The sequence below is a fragment of the Salmo salar genome, chromosome ssa29, assembly GCF_905237065.1.
Source record: "Salmo salar chromosome ssa29, Ssal_v3.1, whole genome shotgun sequence".
Classification (NCBI taxonomy): domain Eukaryota; kingdom Metazoa; phylum Chordata; class Actinopteri; order Salmoniformes; family Salmonidae; genus Salmo; species Salmo salar.
The window spans coordinates 26,910,279-26,924,434 of record NC_059470.1 but is presented as its reverse complement, the minus strand read 5'-3'; the positions used below and the strand labels follow the sequence as shown (position 1 = coordinate 26,924,434).

The following is a 14,156-nucleotide window of genomic DNA, read 5'->3' as shown; positions in this document are numbered from 1 at the left end:
CATGTGCTTCAGTATCTTTAGCTATTACAGTGACAATAGTGACTCCTGTGGAGGACACAAGAAAACAAAAATAAGCATACTATTGATAGGTCTATTCAAAATGTGCGGGTGTGTTTGGTATCCCTTCCTTGCTTTTTCTTTATTTAACCTTTATTTAGCTAGACAAGTCAGTTAAGAACAAATTCCTATTTACAATGATGGCCAACCCAGCCAATGCCTCCCCTAACCCAGACGACGCTGGGCCAATTGTGCACCACCCTATGGGACTCCCGACCACGGCCAGTTGTGATACAGCCCAGGATCAAACCAGGGTTTGTAGTGACACCTCTAGCACTGAAAGGCAGTGCCTTAGACCACTGCACCACTCGGGAGCAATGTGGATGATGATGATGGAATTTCCAGTTTTAGATGTTGTCACATACAGTAGCAGTCAAAGGTTTGGACACACCTACTCATTCAAGGGTTTTTCTTTGTTTTTACTATTTTCTACAGTGTAGAATAATAGTGAAGACATCAAAACTATGAAATAACACATATGGAATCATGTAGTAAACAAAAAAGTGTTAAACAAATCAAAATATATTTAATACTTGAGATTCTTTAAATAGCCACCCTTTGCCTTGATGACAGTTTTGCACACTCTTGGCATTCTCTCAACCAGCTTCACCTGAAATGCGTTTCCAACAGTCTTGATGGAGTTCACACATATGCTGAGCACTTGCTGGCTGTTTTTCCTTCCCTCTGCGAGCCGACTCATCCCAAACCATCTCAATTGGGTTGAGGTCAGGTGATTGTGGAGGCCAGGTCATTTGATGCAGCACTCCATCACTCTCCTTCTTGGTCAAATAGCCCTTACACAGCCTGGAGGTGTGTTGGATCATTGTCCTGTTGAAAAACAAATCATAGTCTCACTAAGCGCAAACCAGATGTGATGGCGTGTCGCTGCAGAATGCTGTGGTAGCCATGTGTTTTACAGTCCTTTTTTGGTGGGCAGATCTGACACCTCTTCCTCTTACTTGCCCCAGCTGGGGCAGTGGCTAGGGCAGTGGCTAGGGCAGCTGACTCCTCAGGCTGATCACGAGATCTAGCCCTCTGAACCGCTTTCACAACTGCTGCAGATGCTTCTGTGTGGGGGAGATGCTCCCTTCTTCCGATGAATGGAGTTACACGTGTCTTTCCCAGCTGCTCCAGGAACACCCTCCTCTTGTTCCGCTGACGAGGCATCCAGCTAGGGTTGATCTCTCTCCATATGACAAAGGCATTGTAGGAGGAAACATCAATGATGTTGTGGAAGATGACCCGGGGCCAGCAGGCAGTCATCCTTCTGCAGATGTACATTCCAATCACCTTATCTAGGTTGTCCACACCTCCTTTGTTGCAGTTGTAGTCTAGGATGATGGCTGGCTTCCTGTCCTTACAATTGCTAATTTCAGCCTCTATGTGTAGTGTGCTCAGAAGTAGCACATTCTTGTTTTTCTTTGGGAGTTAGGAAACTAGAGTCGTGGTGGGTGTGAAGGCAAACTTTGATGAGAAGACCTCTCTTTCCTTTGGCGCAAGCAGTGCAGGTGGGAGCTCAGACTTGTTCTTTCGAACTGTTCCAACCATGGTGATTTTCCTCTTCAGGAGCTGCCGTCCGAGCTCATAAGAGGTGAAGAAATTGTCACGTGACATTGTGACCCCTCAGTCCCTCTGTCACATCAAGCACAACCCGCATCCCCTGGTTCTTCTCTGGGCTGCCACTGGTCGGCTTCCTGGTGTAGACTTGCATCTTCCAAGCTTAGCTGGATTTGGCGTCGCAGGTCACCCATGACTTGATTATATTTTGCTGGCTTGCTGGGCATATACGGCCGGAAAGGACAACGACTTTTGGAAAAAAGAGATTAGCATCATTGGTAATTATTAGTATCGGTGTCACAGAAACAGTCACTGAAGTCAGTCGTGAAAATCACTTTTATTATATATATATACTACCTCTGAATGGAACCAGTTGCTCATCCACTGTTACGTCAGGCCCTGGGTTGTAGAGGTATGGCAGCCGCTCCACCCACTTGACCTCTCTTATGGCTGCCAGTTTGTCTGTCGCACGTCTTGCAGGTCTTGACTCACGGTCATCAAATCGTAGCAGTCTTGAGTAAGTGCGAAAGAGTTTGAGTGGCGTCGTGTGTCACGCCCTGACCTTAGAGATCCTTTTATGTCTCTATTTTGGTTGGTCAGGGCATGAGTTGGGGTGGGCATTCTATGTCATTTTTCTATGTTTGGTATTTTTTTGTTTCGGCCCGAGTATGGCTCTCAATCAGGGACAGCTCTATATCGTTGTTGCTGATTGGGAGCCATACTTAGGCAGCCTGTTTTCCTTTGGGTTTTGTGGGTGGTTATTTTCTGTTTAGTAATTTTGTTACCTGACAGAACTGTTTAGCTGTTGCACTTTGGTTTTTTGATTCAGTGTTCATTCTAATAAATTACACGATGAGCACTAACCACGCTGCGCCTTGGTCTACTCTTTCAGACGGCCGTTACATCGTGGCACGGAAAATCGCCCTTACACTCTCTGCATCCCATAGACTAGCAGCAGTCTCACCTCGGGACCTGTATACTCCTGCTAAGATTAGCAGCCCTATGTAGGCATGCAGGTGTCGTGACGTTGTATTAGTTAATGTGATGACTGCAGCTCATCGAATGATTAACGGGTTATAATTGCGTGATTAAATTAATCAGGCAATTATTAACTCATTAACCTGGGGCACCATGGGAAAATTAGTTTTATTGAGTTTCTATTTCCCAAATTAACTCAAAGAATATCAGAATATCGCTTTTACAACAGTCGCTAATTAATCAATTTCCTCAACAGTCTCATTCTGAACGTCTGCACCCACCCAAGTCCCACCAATGAGTTTGTACCACACCAATTTTAGTTGATTCATTTATTTACTAGAAAGCTAAAATGATAATAAAAGATACACATACACAAATACACAGTCTAGGCTATTGGTTAGAACTCTGGCGCGTGTGACCCAAAATGGGGATTTAAAAGAGAGAGAAAAAGAGAAAGTACACGAGAGAAATATACATTTGGGTGCATTTATAAGCTATGCTTATTTTAACCCTAGCCTTGCCCCGAACTGCCGCTCTTATGGGTCAGAATATAATGATGTAATTACGTATTGAAGGTCTCCGCTGTGAGTCTCTGCGTGGACCGTTTAGTTTTCTTGGATGGCGCACTTCTCAGGTTGTCCTCACGATGTCAGTGTCCTTTTTGCTTAGTGGTCTGATTCCTCGCCCTTGTTCTGAAAGGGTTCTTCTGAGGACAGCCAGCCCTGTAGCTCAGGGCTCACAGCGTAGGAATGAAAACAGTGTAGTTACCCATCGCGCCACAAAAGCCGCGGCCCTTGCAAGCAAGGGGAAACCCTACTTCAAGTCTCAGAGCGAGTGACGTCACTGATTGAAACGCTATTAGCGTGCACCACCGCTAACTAACTAGCCATTTCACATCGGTTACACTAGGCATTGAGTAATGATGAGAGATATTGTCTCTAGAGACGTGTAAACCAGGTGATGTCACAGCATATGTGTGAGGTGGAACTAAATGGTTGGTTAAGGCATATTGAGCAGGGTTAGAGGCTCTACAGTGAAATAAGACAATACTCACTAACCAGGACAGTAATGGACAAGGCATATTGATATTAGTGAGAGGCATGCGTAGCCGAGTGATCATAGGGGTCCAGTGAGTGGTTGGGCTGGCTGGAGACACGGCGATTCAGACAGCTAGCAGGCCGGGGATAGCAAGCTAGCAGAAGGGCCTTAGAGAGAGGTCACCTCCTCGTGAGGTGACGTCGATAGACCTTGAATGAGTAAGTGTGTCCAAACTTTTGACTGGTACTGTACAATAAGAATAGAACACACAGGTTTTCCAAATACATATTTTATTATCCATTTCATAGCTCTTAGCTTACATCAACTCAGTACACCTCTGTAAAACTTATACATACATTTGGACACTTTGAAAAGCCAAAACTAAAAAGGTTTTCTCTGGCTCCAATTGGACAGAGGATATGAAACAACACAAAAATACTTTGTGGTACTGTGTGAAAACAGATGTTTTCATGTTTATCAGGAATACTGCACTTGCTGTTTATGAAACAGACCAACAACATTGATACATAGAGTTACACACAAACTGATATGAAACTCAAACACTTTCAAAATCAATACAGATATGATGAACAATAATAACCACATTTATTAAATGATTTGTATGAATACGGAAATCTCAGGTTAAAAAACGAACCATCCTGAAACAGCGTCTCTATGCATATTGAGATATTTAGCTGTTTGTAAAGGATAAATAGGGTAAATAACACAAACACACACACACATATAAATCATCTCCAGGTCATGAGATCAGAGACTTTTCTTCAGTTTAGATGTATTCTCCTGACGCTTGCTATGAACAGAACACACGCACACACACAACGTTAAACAAACATTCACACAACTTTTAAACACCTACACACATGCATGCACACACTTGCAAAACACACACACACACACACACACACACACACACACACACACACACACACACACACACACACACACACACACACACACACACACACACACACACACACACACACACACACACGTGTACTCACAGCAGACAGCGTTGTACCCTCTGGGTCCAGTCTTGAGAGGGATCTGCACATACAAACTTGTCCATCCGAGTGTGGAAGCTGCAACAACACATCACAATGTCAACACATATCACACACACACATACACACACACACACCTACACACACCTACACACACACACACACACACACACACACACACACACACACACACACACACACACACACACACACACACACACACACACACACACACGCGCACACACACAAACACGTTACACACACATACACAGATAGTGAGTTAATCTCAATGGTTTTTCCTCAAAATGCATTGGAGAAGGTAAAGACAAAACTATTCTACACACAGATTGTGCTGGGCTGTGATTGGAGGATAACTCACATGACAGCGTGGATGTCACAGGAGGAAGTAATGGGCTGGTGGGTGTAGTTTTTCAGCCGTCGGCATTGCAATGGATGCCGAGTGTACTTCAGACAGCAATGTGCTACACACACGCAAGTGTGCGCACGCACGCACGCACGCACACACGCACGCACGCACACACACACACACACACACACACACACACACACACACACACACACACACACACACACACACACACACACACACAAGTTAAACAGTAAGATAGGGGGAGCATGTGTGTCTGCAAGAAAGACAATGTGTGCTTGTTTATGTTGTGTGTGTGTGTGTGTGTGTGGTTCTTTATGTTGTGTGTGTGCGTGTGTGGTTCTTTATGTTGTGTGTGTGTGTGTGTGTGGTTCTTTATATTGTGTGTGTGTGTGTGTGGTTCTTTATGTTGTGTGTGTGTGTGCTTGTTTATGTTGTTTGTGTGTGTGTGTGTGTGCATGTGTGTGTGTACGGTGTGTGTGTGTGTGTGTGTGTGTGTGTGTGTGTGTGTGTGTGTGTGTGTGTGTGTGTGTGTGTGTGTGTGTGTGTCTGTGTACGTGTGTGTGTGTGTGTGTGTGTGTGTGTGTGTGTGTGTCTGTGTACGTGTGTGTGTGTGTGTGTTTGTACTATGGCTTGTGTGTGGTGTGTTTGTGTTAGCACTGTTAGGTTTTAATTCTCAGAGTAAAAAACTCAACAGACACTAAGTTTAATTCTTCCCAGATGGTCAGTACAGCTGCATTCAGACAAATACATTTTCACACAAGCACTGATATTTAACCGTTCCTCATAGGCTGAGTCTCTTCCTACACATCTGTACAAACATCGTTCTTTACTGCTGGGCAGGACACTAGTGGTACGGGCCATGAACTTTTATTTCTCCCTTAAGGTGACCTGACCTCAACCCCCCTCCATCACTAATTCATGGCTCTCTCCCCTTATCAATGCCTGCTACATGTAATCGCTTCCCTGCACTCAACACTTCCAGGCTTAATTGCACACACTATATACCTTCCTCCTATAACCATTAACTTCTGGTGTAGACCCTCTAAACCTTAGCACTCCATCCAAGTGACATGAATAAGTATATTTCATATTCTCAGAACTCAACAGCACTGACCTGGTTGTGTGGAGGGGATGAGGGTGAGGAGAGATAACAGCACAGCCAGGACACACACTCTACAGCGTAGCATCCTGATCTTCAGATGGGTTCCACAGAGACAGAAAGTAGGGAGAGTGAGATAGAGTGTTTCAGTAGATGTGTGTGTGTGTGTGTGTGTGTGAGAGAGAGAGAGAGAGATAGAGTGTTTCAGTAGATGTGTTATCTGTAGTGTGTGAGAGAAAGATCGGGAGTTTGTGTTCTTTAAGTAGGGCTCGGGCTGGATTTCCCCCAGATAGCAGTGTCATGGAATGTATTGGCAGGGGGTGTTGATGTGGGGTGAGGGGCGTTGTTAGGCTGTTGAGCAACTGTTGGTATGCTCAGTGCTCAGGTGTATTGCGTGTGTGCATGCTCTGCCAGTGAGATTTATTTTCTTCTCCACTTCCTCCTTGGCTGCAGATTAACTACTGATCTTGTTTTCCTCCACTGAAAGATAATGCTGAAATGTAAGCAGTGCGTAGGAGTGGAGTGGAACAATCTTACCTGAGGAGTGTGTAAACAGCTGAATGAATGGGAGTTGATATAATGACCATAGACTAAAATAGGATATGACCTTCACAAACTGCTCAGGTAATATAATCCCAGCCATTGTGTCAAAGTCTTCAGTTTGACGTCACAGCTGTGATGGAGTACTTATTGTGGATCCAAACTATCATTGACACCAATAGATATAAGATTTGCTTCATTGTTAATTGTTACTGAGACATGGAAATGTGTATTTTTATACATGAATAAACCCAGGGAGAGGTTAGTGGACAGGGTTAGTCACAGTTTTAAGGTGGTAAAGTGGAAGACATTATTCACCTGATTACAACTAGGCAACTTTCTTGACGGTTCAACTAGATGGCAGATGGCAGTTCACCCCCCCCCAGCGATACACCACCACGCACACAACCCACGTCACACTTTATGTAAACAAGATTACTGAACAATATTTATAACAATAACTTTAGTAAAATAGATGTAAAATAGAACAAGAGGAATGAGTTTCTCTTAGGAGGAGGCTGGCTAGAAGGAGCACATATTGGCACAATGGCTTTGGCAGCAAGGTGGCAAGAATCTCTGGAACCATCTGACCAATTAAATAAATAATACAGGAATAAATGTGTTGGTGAAAAGACTGGTGAGTAGGCAAGTCATAGAATAAAATAAAAATACACATATTTCCTACATCCTTAACCCTTGTGTAGTCTTTACATTCTCTATACTTCCCTTGTCCTAAGGGTAAAAAATGGCCCGCCTTCACTAAACCCCTAAAATAAAGCAGCTTAATTGAATTTTAAACCCCCAATCTATTTTGCGTTTAGAAACAACCTGTCATTCATCACAAACTTTGTGAATATCTGGGGTTTCCCTCTTCACAATGCAGAAAGACTGCATTTAATCAGTGGACACCACTCGTTTTTATTACAACACAACTGTCATCATTGTTTTCTTTACTAAAGAAGAGGTTTATTATTATTATTATTGCTAAAGGTACTGCATAGGTGTAAACATAACTGTTTTAGCAAGAGATAGCACTTGTATAGCTTAAGAAAGTAGCATAAATGTGCAGAAAGTAGTTTTGAATGCCTTTTATTGAAGGGAAACAATAACTGTTTTGAACTTTTTTGACAACATAGTGATATATTATTATATACTGTACAATGAGGAATTCAACTACAAAATACTAGTCTGCTCCCATTTTTTTAACCACTGCCCCTACCCACAAGGTGAATAAACAACAACAATAGATAATAATAAAATAATATAATAGATACAAAACAAAAACGTGAAGAACATAAATCAATCAACTCTAATTAGCACATGTAGGACAGTATGCAAGTGTGTGTGCATGAACTTTGCAGATGTATTTCTCACATGTGCAGCACATAGTATTTGTTTTACAGTCCTTCTTTGGGGGGCAGAATTGGCATCTCCTCCTCTTGCCTGCCCCAGCTGCAGCCTCAGGTGGATCAGGACAAGATTCAGCCTCCTGAACAGCTTTCACAAGTGCTGCAGAGGCTGCTGTGTGGGGCAGGCGCTCCCTTCTTTGAATGTGTGGGGTTACAAGTGCCTTTCCCAGCTGCTCCAGGAACACCCTCCTCTTGTTCCGCTTATCAGGCATCCAGGTTGGGTTGATCTTGTTCCATATCATGAAGGCATTGTATGAGGACACATCAATGATGTTATGGAAGATGACCAGGGGCCAGCGGGCAGTCATCCTCCTGCAGCTGTAAGTTCCAATCACCTTGTCCAGGTTGTCCACGCCTCCTTTGTTGTGGTTGTAGTCCAGGATGATGACTAGTTTCCTGTCCTCACGATCACTGATCTCAGCCATTTTGTGCAGTGTGCTCAGGAGGAACACATTTTTGTTCCTCTTTATGAGGTAAAAAACTAGAGTGGTGGTGGGGGTGAAGGCAAACTTTGATGAGAAGGCCTCTCTCCCCCTTGTTGCGAGGAGTGCAGTGGGGAGCTCAGGCTTGTTCTTTCTAACTGTGCCAACCATGGTGATCTTCTTCTTCAGGAACTGCTGGCTGAATTCAATCAGTATCACACATAATCTCATTTTACATTTACATTTTAGTCATTTTAGTCAGCGACTTACAGTAGTGAATGCATACATTTCATTTCATTTCTCATTGTGTGTGTGTGTGTGTGTGTGTGTGTGTGTGTGTGTGTGTGTGTGTGTGTGTGTGTGTGTGTGTGTGTGTGTGTGTGTGTGTGTGTGTGTGTGTGTGTGTGTGTGTGTCTTTGTGGTTTTTGTGGTGTGTACAGTGGGGGGAAAAAGTATTTGATCCCCTGCTGATTTTGTATGTTTGCCCACTGACAAAGAAAGGATCAGTCTATAATTTTAATGGTAGGTTTATTTGAACAGTGAGAGACAGAATAACAACAAAAATATCCAGAAAAACGCATGTCAAAAATGTTATAAATTGATTTGCATTTTAATGAGGGAAATAAGTATTTGACCCCCTCAATCAGAAAGATTTCTGGCTCCCAGGTGTCTTTTATACAGGTAACGAGCTGAGATTAGGAGCACACTCTTAAAGGGAGTGCTCCTAACCGCAGCATGTTACCTGTAAAAAAGACACCTGTCCACAGAAGCAATCAATCAGGTTCCAAACTCTCCATGCACTGTCCTCAACCTGGATGAGTAATTAGTATAAATTAGTATATTAGTATAATATTATAACATTAAATAAAAGGTATAATGCTAATATAATAGTATAATGTTAGTATAATATTAATATATTAATTATATAATGTTAGTATATTCATATCATTTCATTTAATAGTATTCTATATACCACTAGTATAATATTAATTCCAATACAGCAGTTTAAGAAATACATAACCAACATTTATCTATAATTTTTGTAGGTTTTGTTCCGTCATTAAATCCTTGTACAAGAAAAATGGTCTACATTGCTAGTTAGTCTCTAGTTGGTTAATGCTAAGTACTAACTTGTCATTAATCATAACCATTCATGCATAACAATGAGTTCAACATTTCGAAAGTTTGCTGTAGCACGTCAACCACATCCAGGCTGTGATTGGTCGGTTCACGAAAAGTAACATTGACGAGAGCTTGTTTCAACAAAAGGCACCCGATATAGCTAAATAGCCAGCTAGCCAAACCCAAACATTGCTTATCTTATCCCTATTGTCTTCTGTCTTACCGCTTCAGCTGCAAAATCTTGACTAACAGTTGAACTGGTATCGCTGGGCTCAATGGGCTGCTCTCTCTGCTCTCTTTCCTGTTTGCTGCCAGTGCCTTCAGGCTCACAAGGAGCCAAATGAATAATTTGTTATTTTAAAACATTTGGCTGCATCAGCCTCAAGGGACTTCAACCTCCTCTCTCCGCTTTTACGTTTGTTCGGGCTGTTAGACCTGTTTATAGACTACCATGTCTTCTTGTATCAGTTGGTAGAGCATGGTGTTTGCAACGCCAGTATGGTGTGTGCAACGCCAGGGTTGTGGGTTCGATTCCCACGGGGGGCCAGTACAAAAAAAAAAATGCATGAAATGAAATGTATGCATTCAATACTGTAAGTCGCTCTGGATAAGAGCGTCTGCTAAATGACTAAAATGTAAATGTATCATTCCTCCTCCACACAGGGAGTGTGTGTGAATGAACTATTGTTAAAACACTGGTTTATGAAACTTTATTAATTCTTACTTATGTATGGATGATTAAGTATGTGTTTTTTGTATGTGATCCAACATGTGTAGGGAACATTCCAACATTATTTGGGAACTTTAGGCATTGAACCGCCGTCTCCGACAGGGAAAATCGTACATGTGCATAGAGCCGGAAGTATTACCCACTCGACCACGGCTCTGCCCCATATGTAACGGCTGTCGTAGAGAGGGGACCAAAGCGCAGTGTGTTGAGTGCTCATGATGACATTTATTTTAACTCAAAAACACTAAAGACAAAAGACAAAGAGAAAAACGAAAGTGCACAGTTCTGTCAGGAACATAGACTAAACAGAATACAACTACCCACAAACACAGGTGGAAAAAAAACCTATTTAAGTATGATCTCCAATTATAGACAACGAGGACCAGCTGCCTCTAATTGGAGATCATCCCCAAAAAAACAACATAGAAATAGAAAACTAGAACTAAACATAGATATAGAAAACATAGAAAACACAAAACACCCCCTGTCACGCCCTGACCTACTCTACCATAGAAAATAACATCTTACTATGGTCAGGACATGACACCATAATCCCTTTGCATGGCCTAGAAATATTGTGACGACACACACGCAGACACACACGCATAGACACACACCAAACAAACACACACACACACAATGGCGGACAATCACCCAAGGTCAGAGTAGAGCGTAATCAGACCCAGAGAGAGAAAGATGATCAATGATCATCCTCATCAGCAGGAAGGGATCATATCAGCGTTATCAGTGGCATTCTAAGAATGTCACAACATTCTATAAATAACCACAGAGTTCCAGAGTTAAAAATAGTAACACATAAGGATGGCGTGGCTTTAAAACTTCAAACTCTGGTCACACAAGGAAGAATTGCAGGGGAAACATGCAACTTTTTATTTGGTGAATAGCATTCACGCACCTACTACACCAAATCAGCATTAGCTTTACATACCGCCTGTCATCTGGACTGGTGTTCAGCGTTTACCCACCGTTTCTACCAGTTCGGCCCTGCTACTGACATCCTACCAACCCCATAAAAATAACCAGATCTCTGACCTTTACTGTAGATCTGTCTGCATTCTATAGATCTGAACTTGATCTGTTTCATGAACTGAGTGTCATCTCTGTTAGATGAGTCAATCTGAACTGGGGGTTGTACATGGGGCGGCAGGTAGCCTAGTGGTTAGAGCGTTGGGCCAGGAACTGAAAGGCTGCTAAATCGAATCCCCGAGCTGACAAGGTAAAAATCTGTCGTTCTGCTCCTGAACAAGTGAGTTAATCAACTGTTCCTAGGCTGTCATTGTAAATAAGAATTTGTTCTTAACTGATTTGCCTAGTTAAATAAAGGTTAAATAAATATATACATGTGTGTTAACAGAGAGTTGGGTGTGTTTCCACAGGACTTTCCCTTTCAATTGTATTTGTGAAATGCTTTGTAAACAACAGGTGTAGACTAACAGGGAAACGTTACTTATGAGGTTTTAATTAACAATGCAGAGTTAAAAATAAAATTGAAATAGCGACACAAGGAATAAATACACAGTGAACAACGAATACCAATGAAGAGTAAAAATAACATGGATATATACAGGGAGTACCAGGTAATAACATGGTTATATACAGGGAGTACCAGGTAATAACATGGTTATATACAGGGAGTACCAGGTAATAACATGGTTATATACAGGGAGTACCAGGTAATAACATGGATATATACAGGGAGTACCAGGTAATAACATGGTTATATACAGGGAGTACCAGGTAATAACATGGCTATATACAGGGAGTACCAGGTAATAACATGGTTATATACAGGGAGTACCAGGTAATAACATGGTTATATACAGGGAGTACCAGGTAATAACATGGTTATATACAGGGAGTACCAGGTAATAACATGGTTATATACAGGGAGTACCAGGTAATAACATGGTTATATACAGGGAGTACCAGGTAATAACATGGATATATACAGGGAGTACCAGGTAATAACATGGTTATATACAGGGAGTACCAGGTAATAACATGGATATATACAGGGAGTACCAGGTAATAACATGGTTATATACAGGGAGTACCAGGTAATAACATGGTTATATACAGGGAGTACCAGGTAATAACATGGTTATATACAGGGAGTACCAGGTAATAACATGGATATATACAGGGAGTACAGGTAATAACATGGTTATATACAGGGAGTACCAGGTAATAACATGGTTATATACAGGGAGTACCAGGTAATAACATGGTTATATACAGAGAGTACCAGGTAATAACATGGTTATATACAGGGAGTACCAGGTAATAACATGGCTATATACAGGGAGTACCAGGTAATAACATGGTTATATACAGGGAGTACCAGGTAATAACATGGTTATATACAGGGAGTACCAGGTAATAACATGGATATATACAGGGAGTACCAGGTAATAACATGGTTATATACAGGGAGTACCAGGTAATAACATGGATATATACAGGGAGTACCAGGTAATAACATGGCTCTATACAGGGAGTACCAGGTAATAACATGGATATATACAGGGAGTACCAGGTAATAACATGGTTATATACAGGGAGTACCAGGTAATAACATGGTTATATACAGGGAGTACAGGTAATAAAATGGCTATATACAGGGAGTACCAGGTAATAACATGGCTATATACAGGGAGTACCAGGTAATAACATGGTTATATACAGGGAGTACCAGGTAATAACATGGTTATATACAGGGAGTACCAGGTAATAACATGGTTATATACAGGGAGTACCAGGTAATAACATGGTTATATACAGGGAGTACCAGGTAATAACATGGTTATATACAGGGAGTACCAGGTAATAACATGGATATATACAGGGAGTACCAGGTAATAACATGGTTATATACAGGGAGTACCAGGTAATAACATGGATATATACAGGGAGTACCAGGTAATAACATGGTTATATACAGGGAGTACCAGGTAATAACATGGTTATATACAGGGAGTACCAGGTAATAACATGGTTATATACAGGGAGTACCAGGTAATAACATGGATATATACAGGGAGTACCAGGTAATAACATGGTTATATACAGGGAGTACCAGGTAATAACATGGCTATATACAGGGAGTACCAGGTAATAACATGGTTATATACAGGGAGTACCAGGTAATAACATGGTTATATACAGGGAGTACCAGGTAATAACATGGATATATACAGGGAGAACAGGTAATAACATGGTTATATACAGGGAGTACAGGTAATAACATGGTTATATACAGGGAGTACCAGGTAATAACATGGTTATATACAGGGAGTACCAGGTAATAACATGGCTTTATACAGGGAGTACCAGGTAATAACATGGCTATATACAGGGAGTACCAGGTAATAACATGGTTATATACAGGGAGTACCAGGTAATAACATGGTTATATACAGGGAGTACCAGGTAATAACATGGTTATATACAGGGAGTACCAGGTAATAACATGGCTATATACAGGGAGTACCAGGTAATAACATGGTTATATACAGGGAGTACCAGGTAATAACATGGCTATATACAGGGAGTACCAGGTAATAACATGGCTATATACAGGGAGTACAGGTAATAACATGGTTATATACAGGAAGTACCAGGTAATAACATGGTTATATACAGGGAGTACAGGTAATAACATGGCTATATACAGGGAGTACCAGGTAATAACATGGCTTTATACAGGGAGTACCAGGTAATAACATGGCTATATACAGGGAGTACCAGGTAATAACATGGTTATATACAGG

At 41.7% G+C, this 14,156-nt stretch overlaps 1 protein-coding gene across 2 annotated transcripts in view; it reads right to left on the bottom strand.

The window, feature by feature from the left end:
- Window positions 1–3,903: 3,903 nt before the first annotated feature.
- Window positions 3,904–14,156, bottom strand: part of LOC106596271 (C-C motif chemokine 20) — a 31,215-nt gene continuing 20,962 nt past the window's right edge. The window contains exons 2-5 of one of the 2 annotated variants that reach the window (XM_045710922.1): window positions 6,158–6,317; window positions 5,032–5,134; window positions 4,653–4,730; window positions 3,904–4,441 (exon numbers count right to left, since the gene is read on the bottom strand). In XM_045710922.1, the coding sequence (XP_045566878.1) occupies window positions 4,399–4,441; window positions 4,653–4,730; window positions 5,032–5,134; window positions 6,158–6,230 (297 nt within the window). In that variant the 5' untranslated portion in view covers window positions 6,231–6,317 and the 3' untranslated portion in view covers window positions 3,904–4,398. The remainder of the gene's footprint in view (window positions 4,442–4,652; window positions 4,731–5,031; window positions 5,135–6,157; window positions 6,318–14,156) is intronic. The other variant, XM_045710921.1, reaches the window with a different exon arrangement.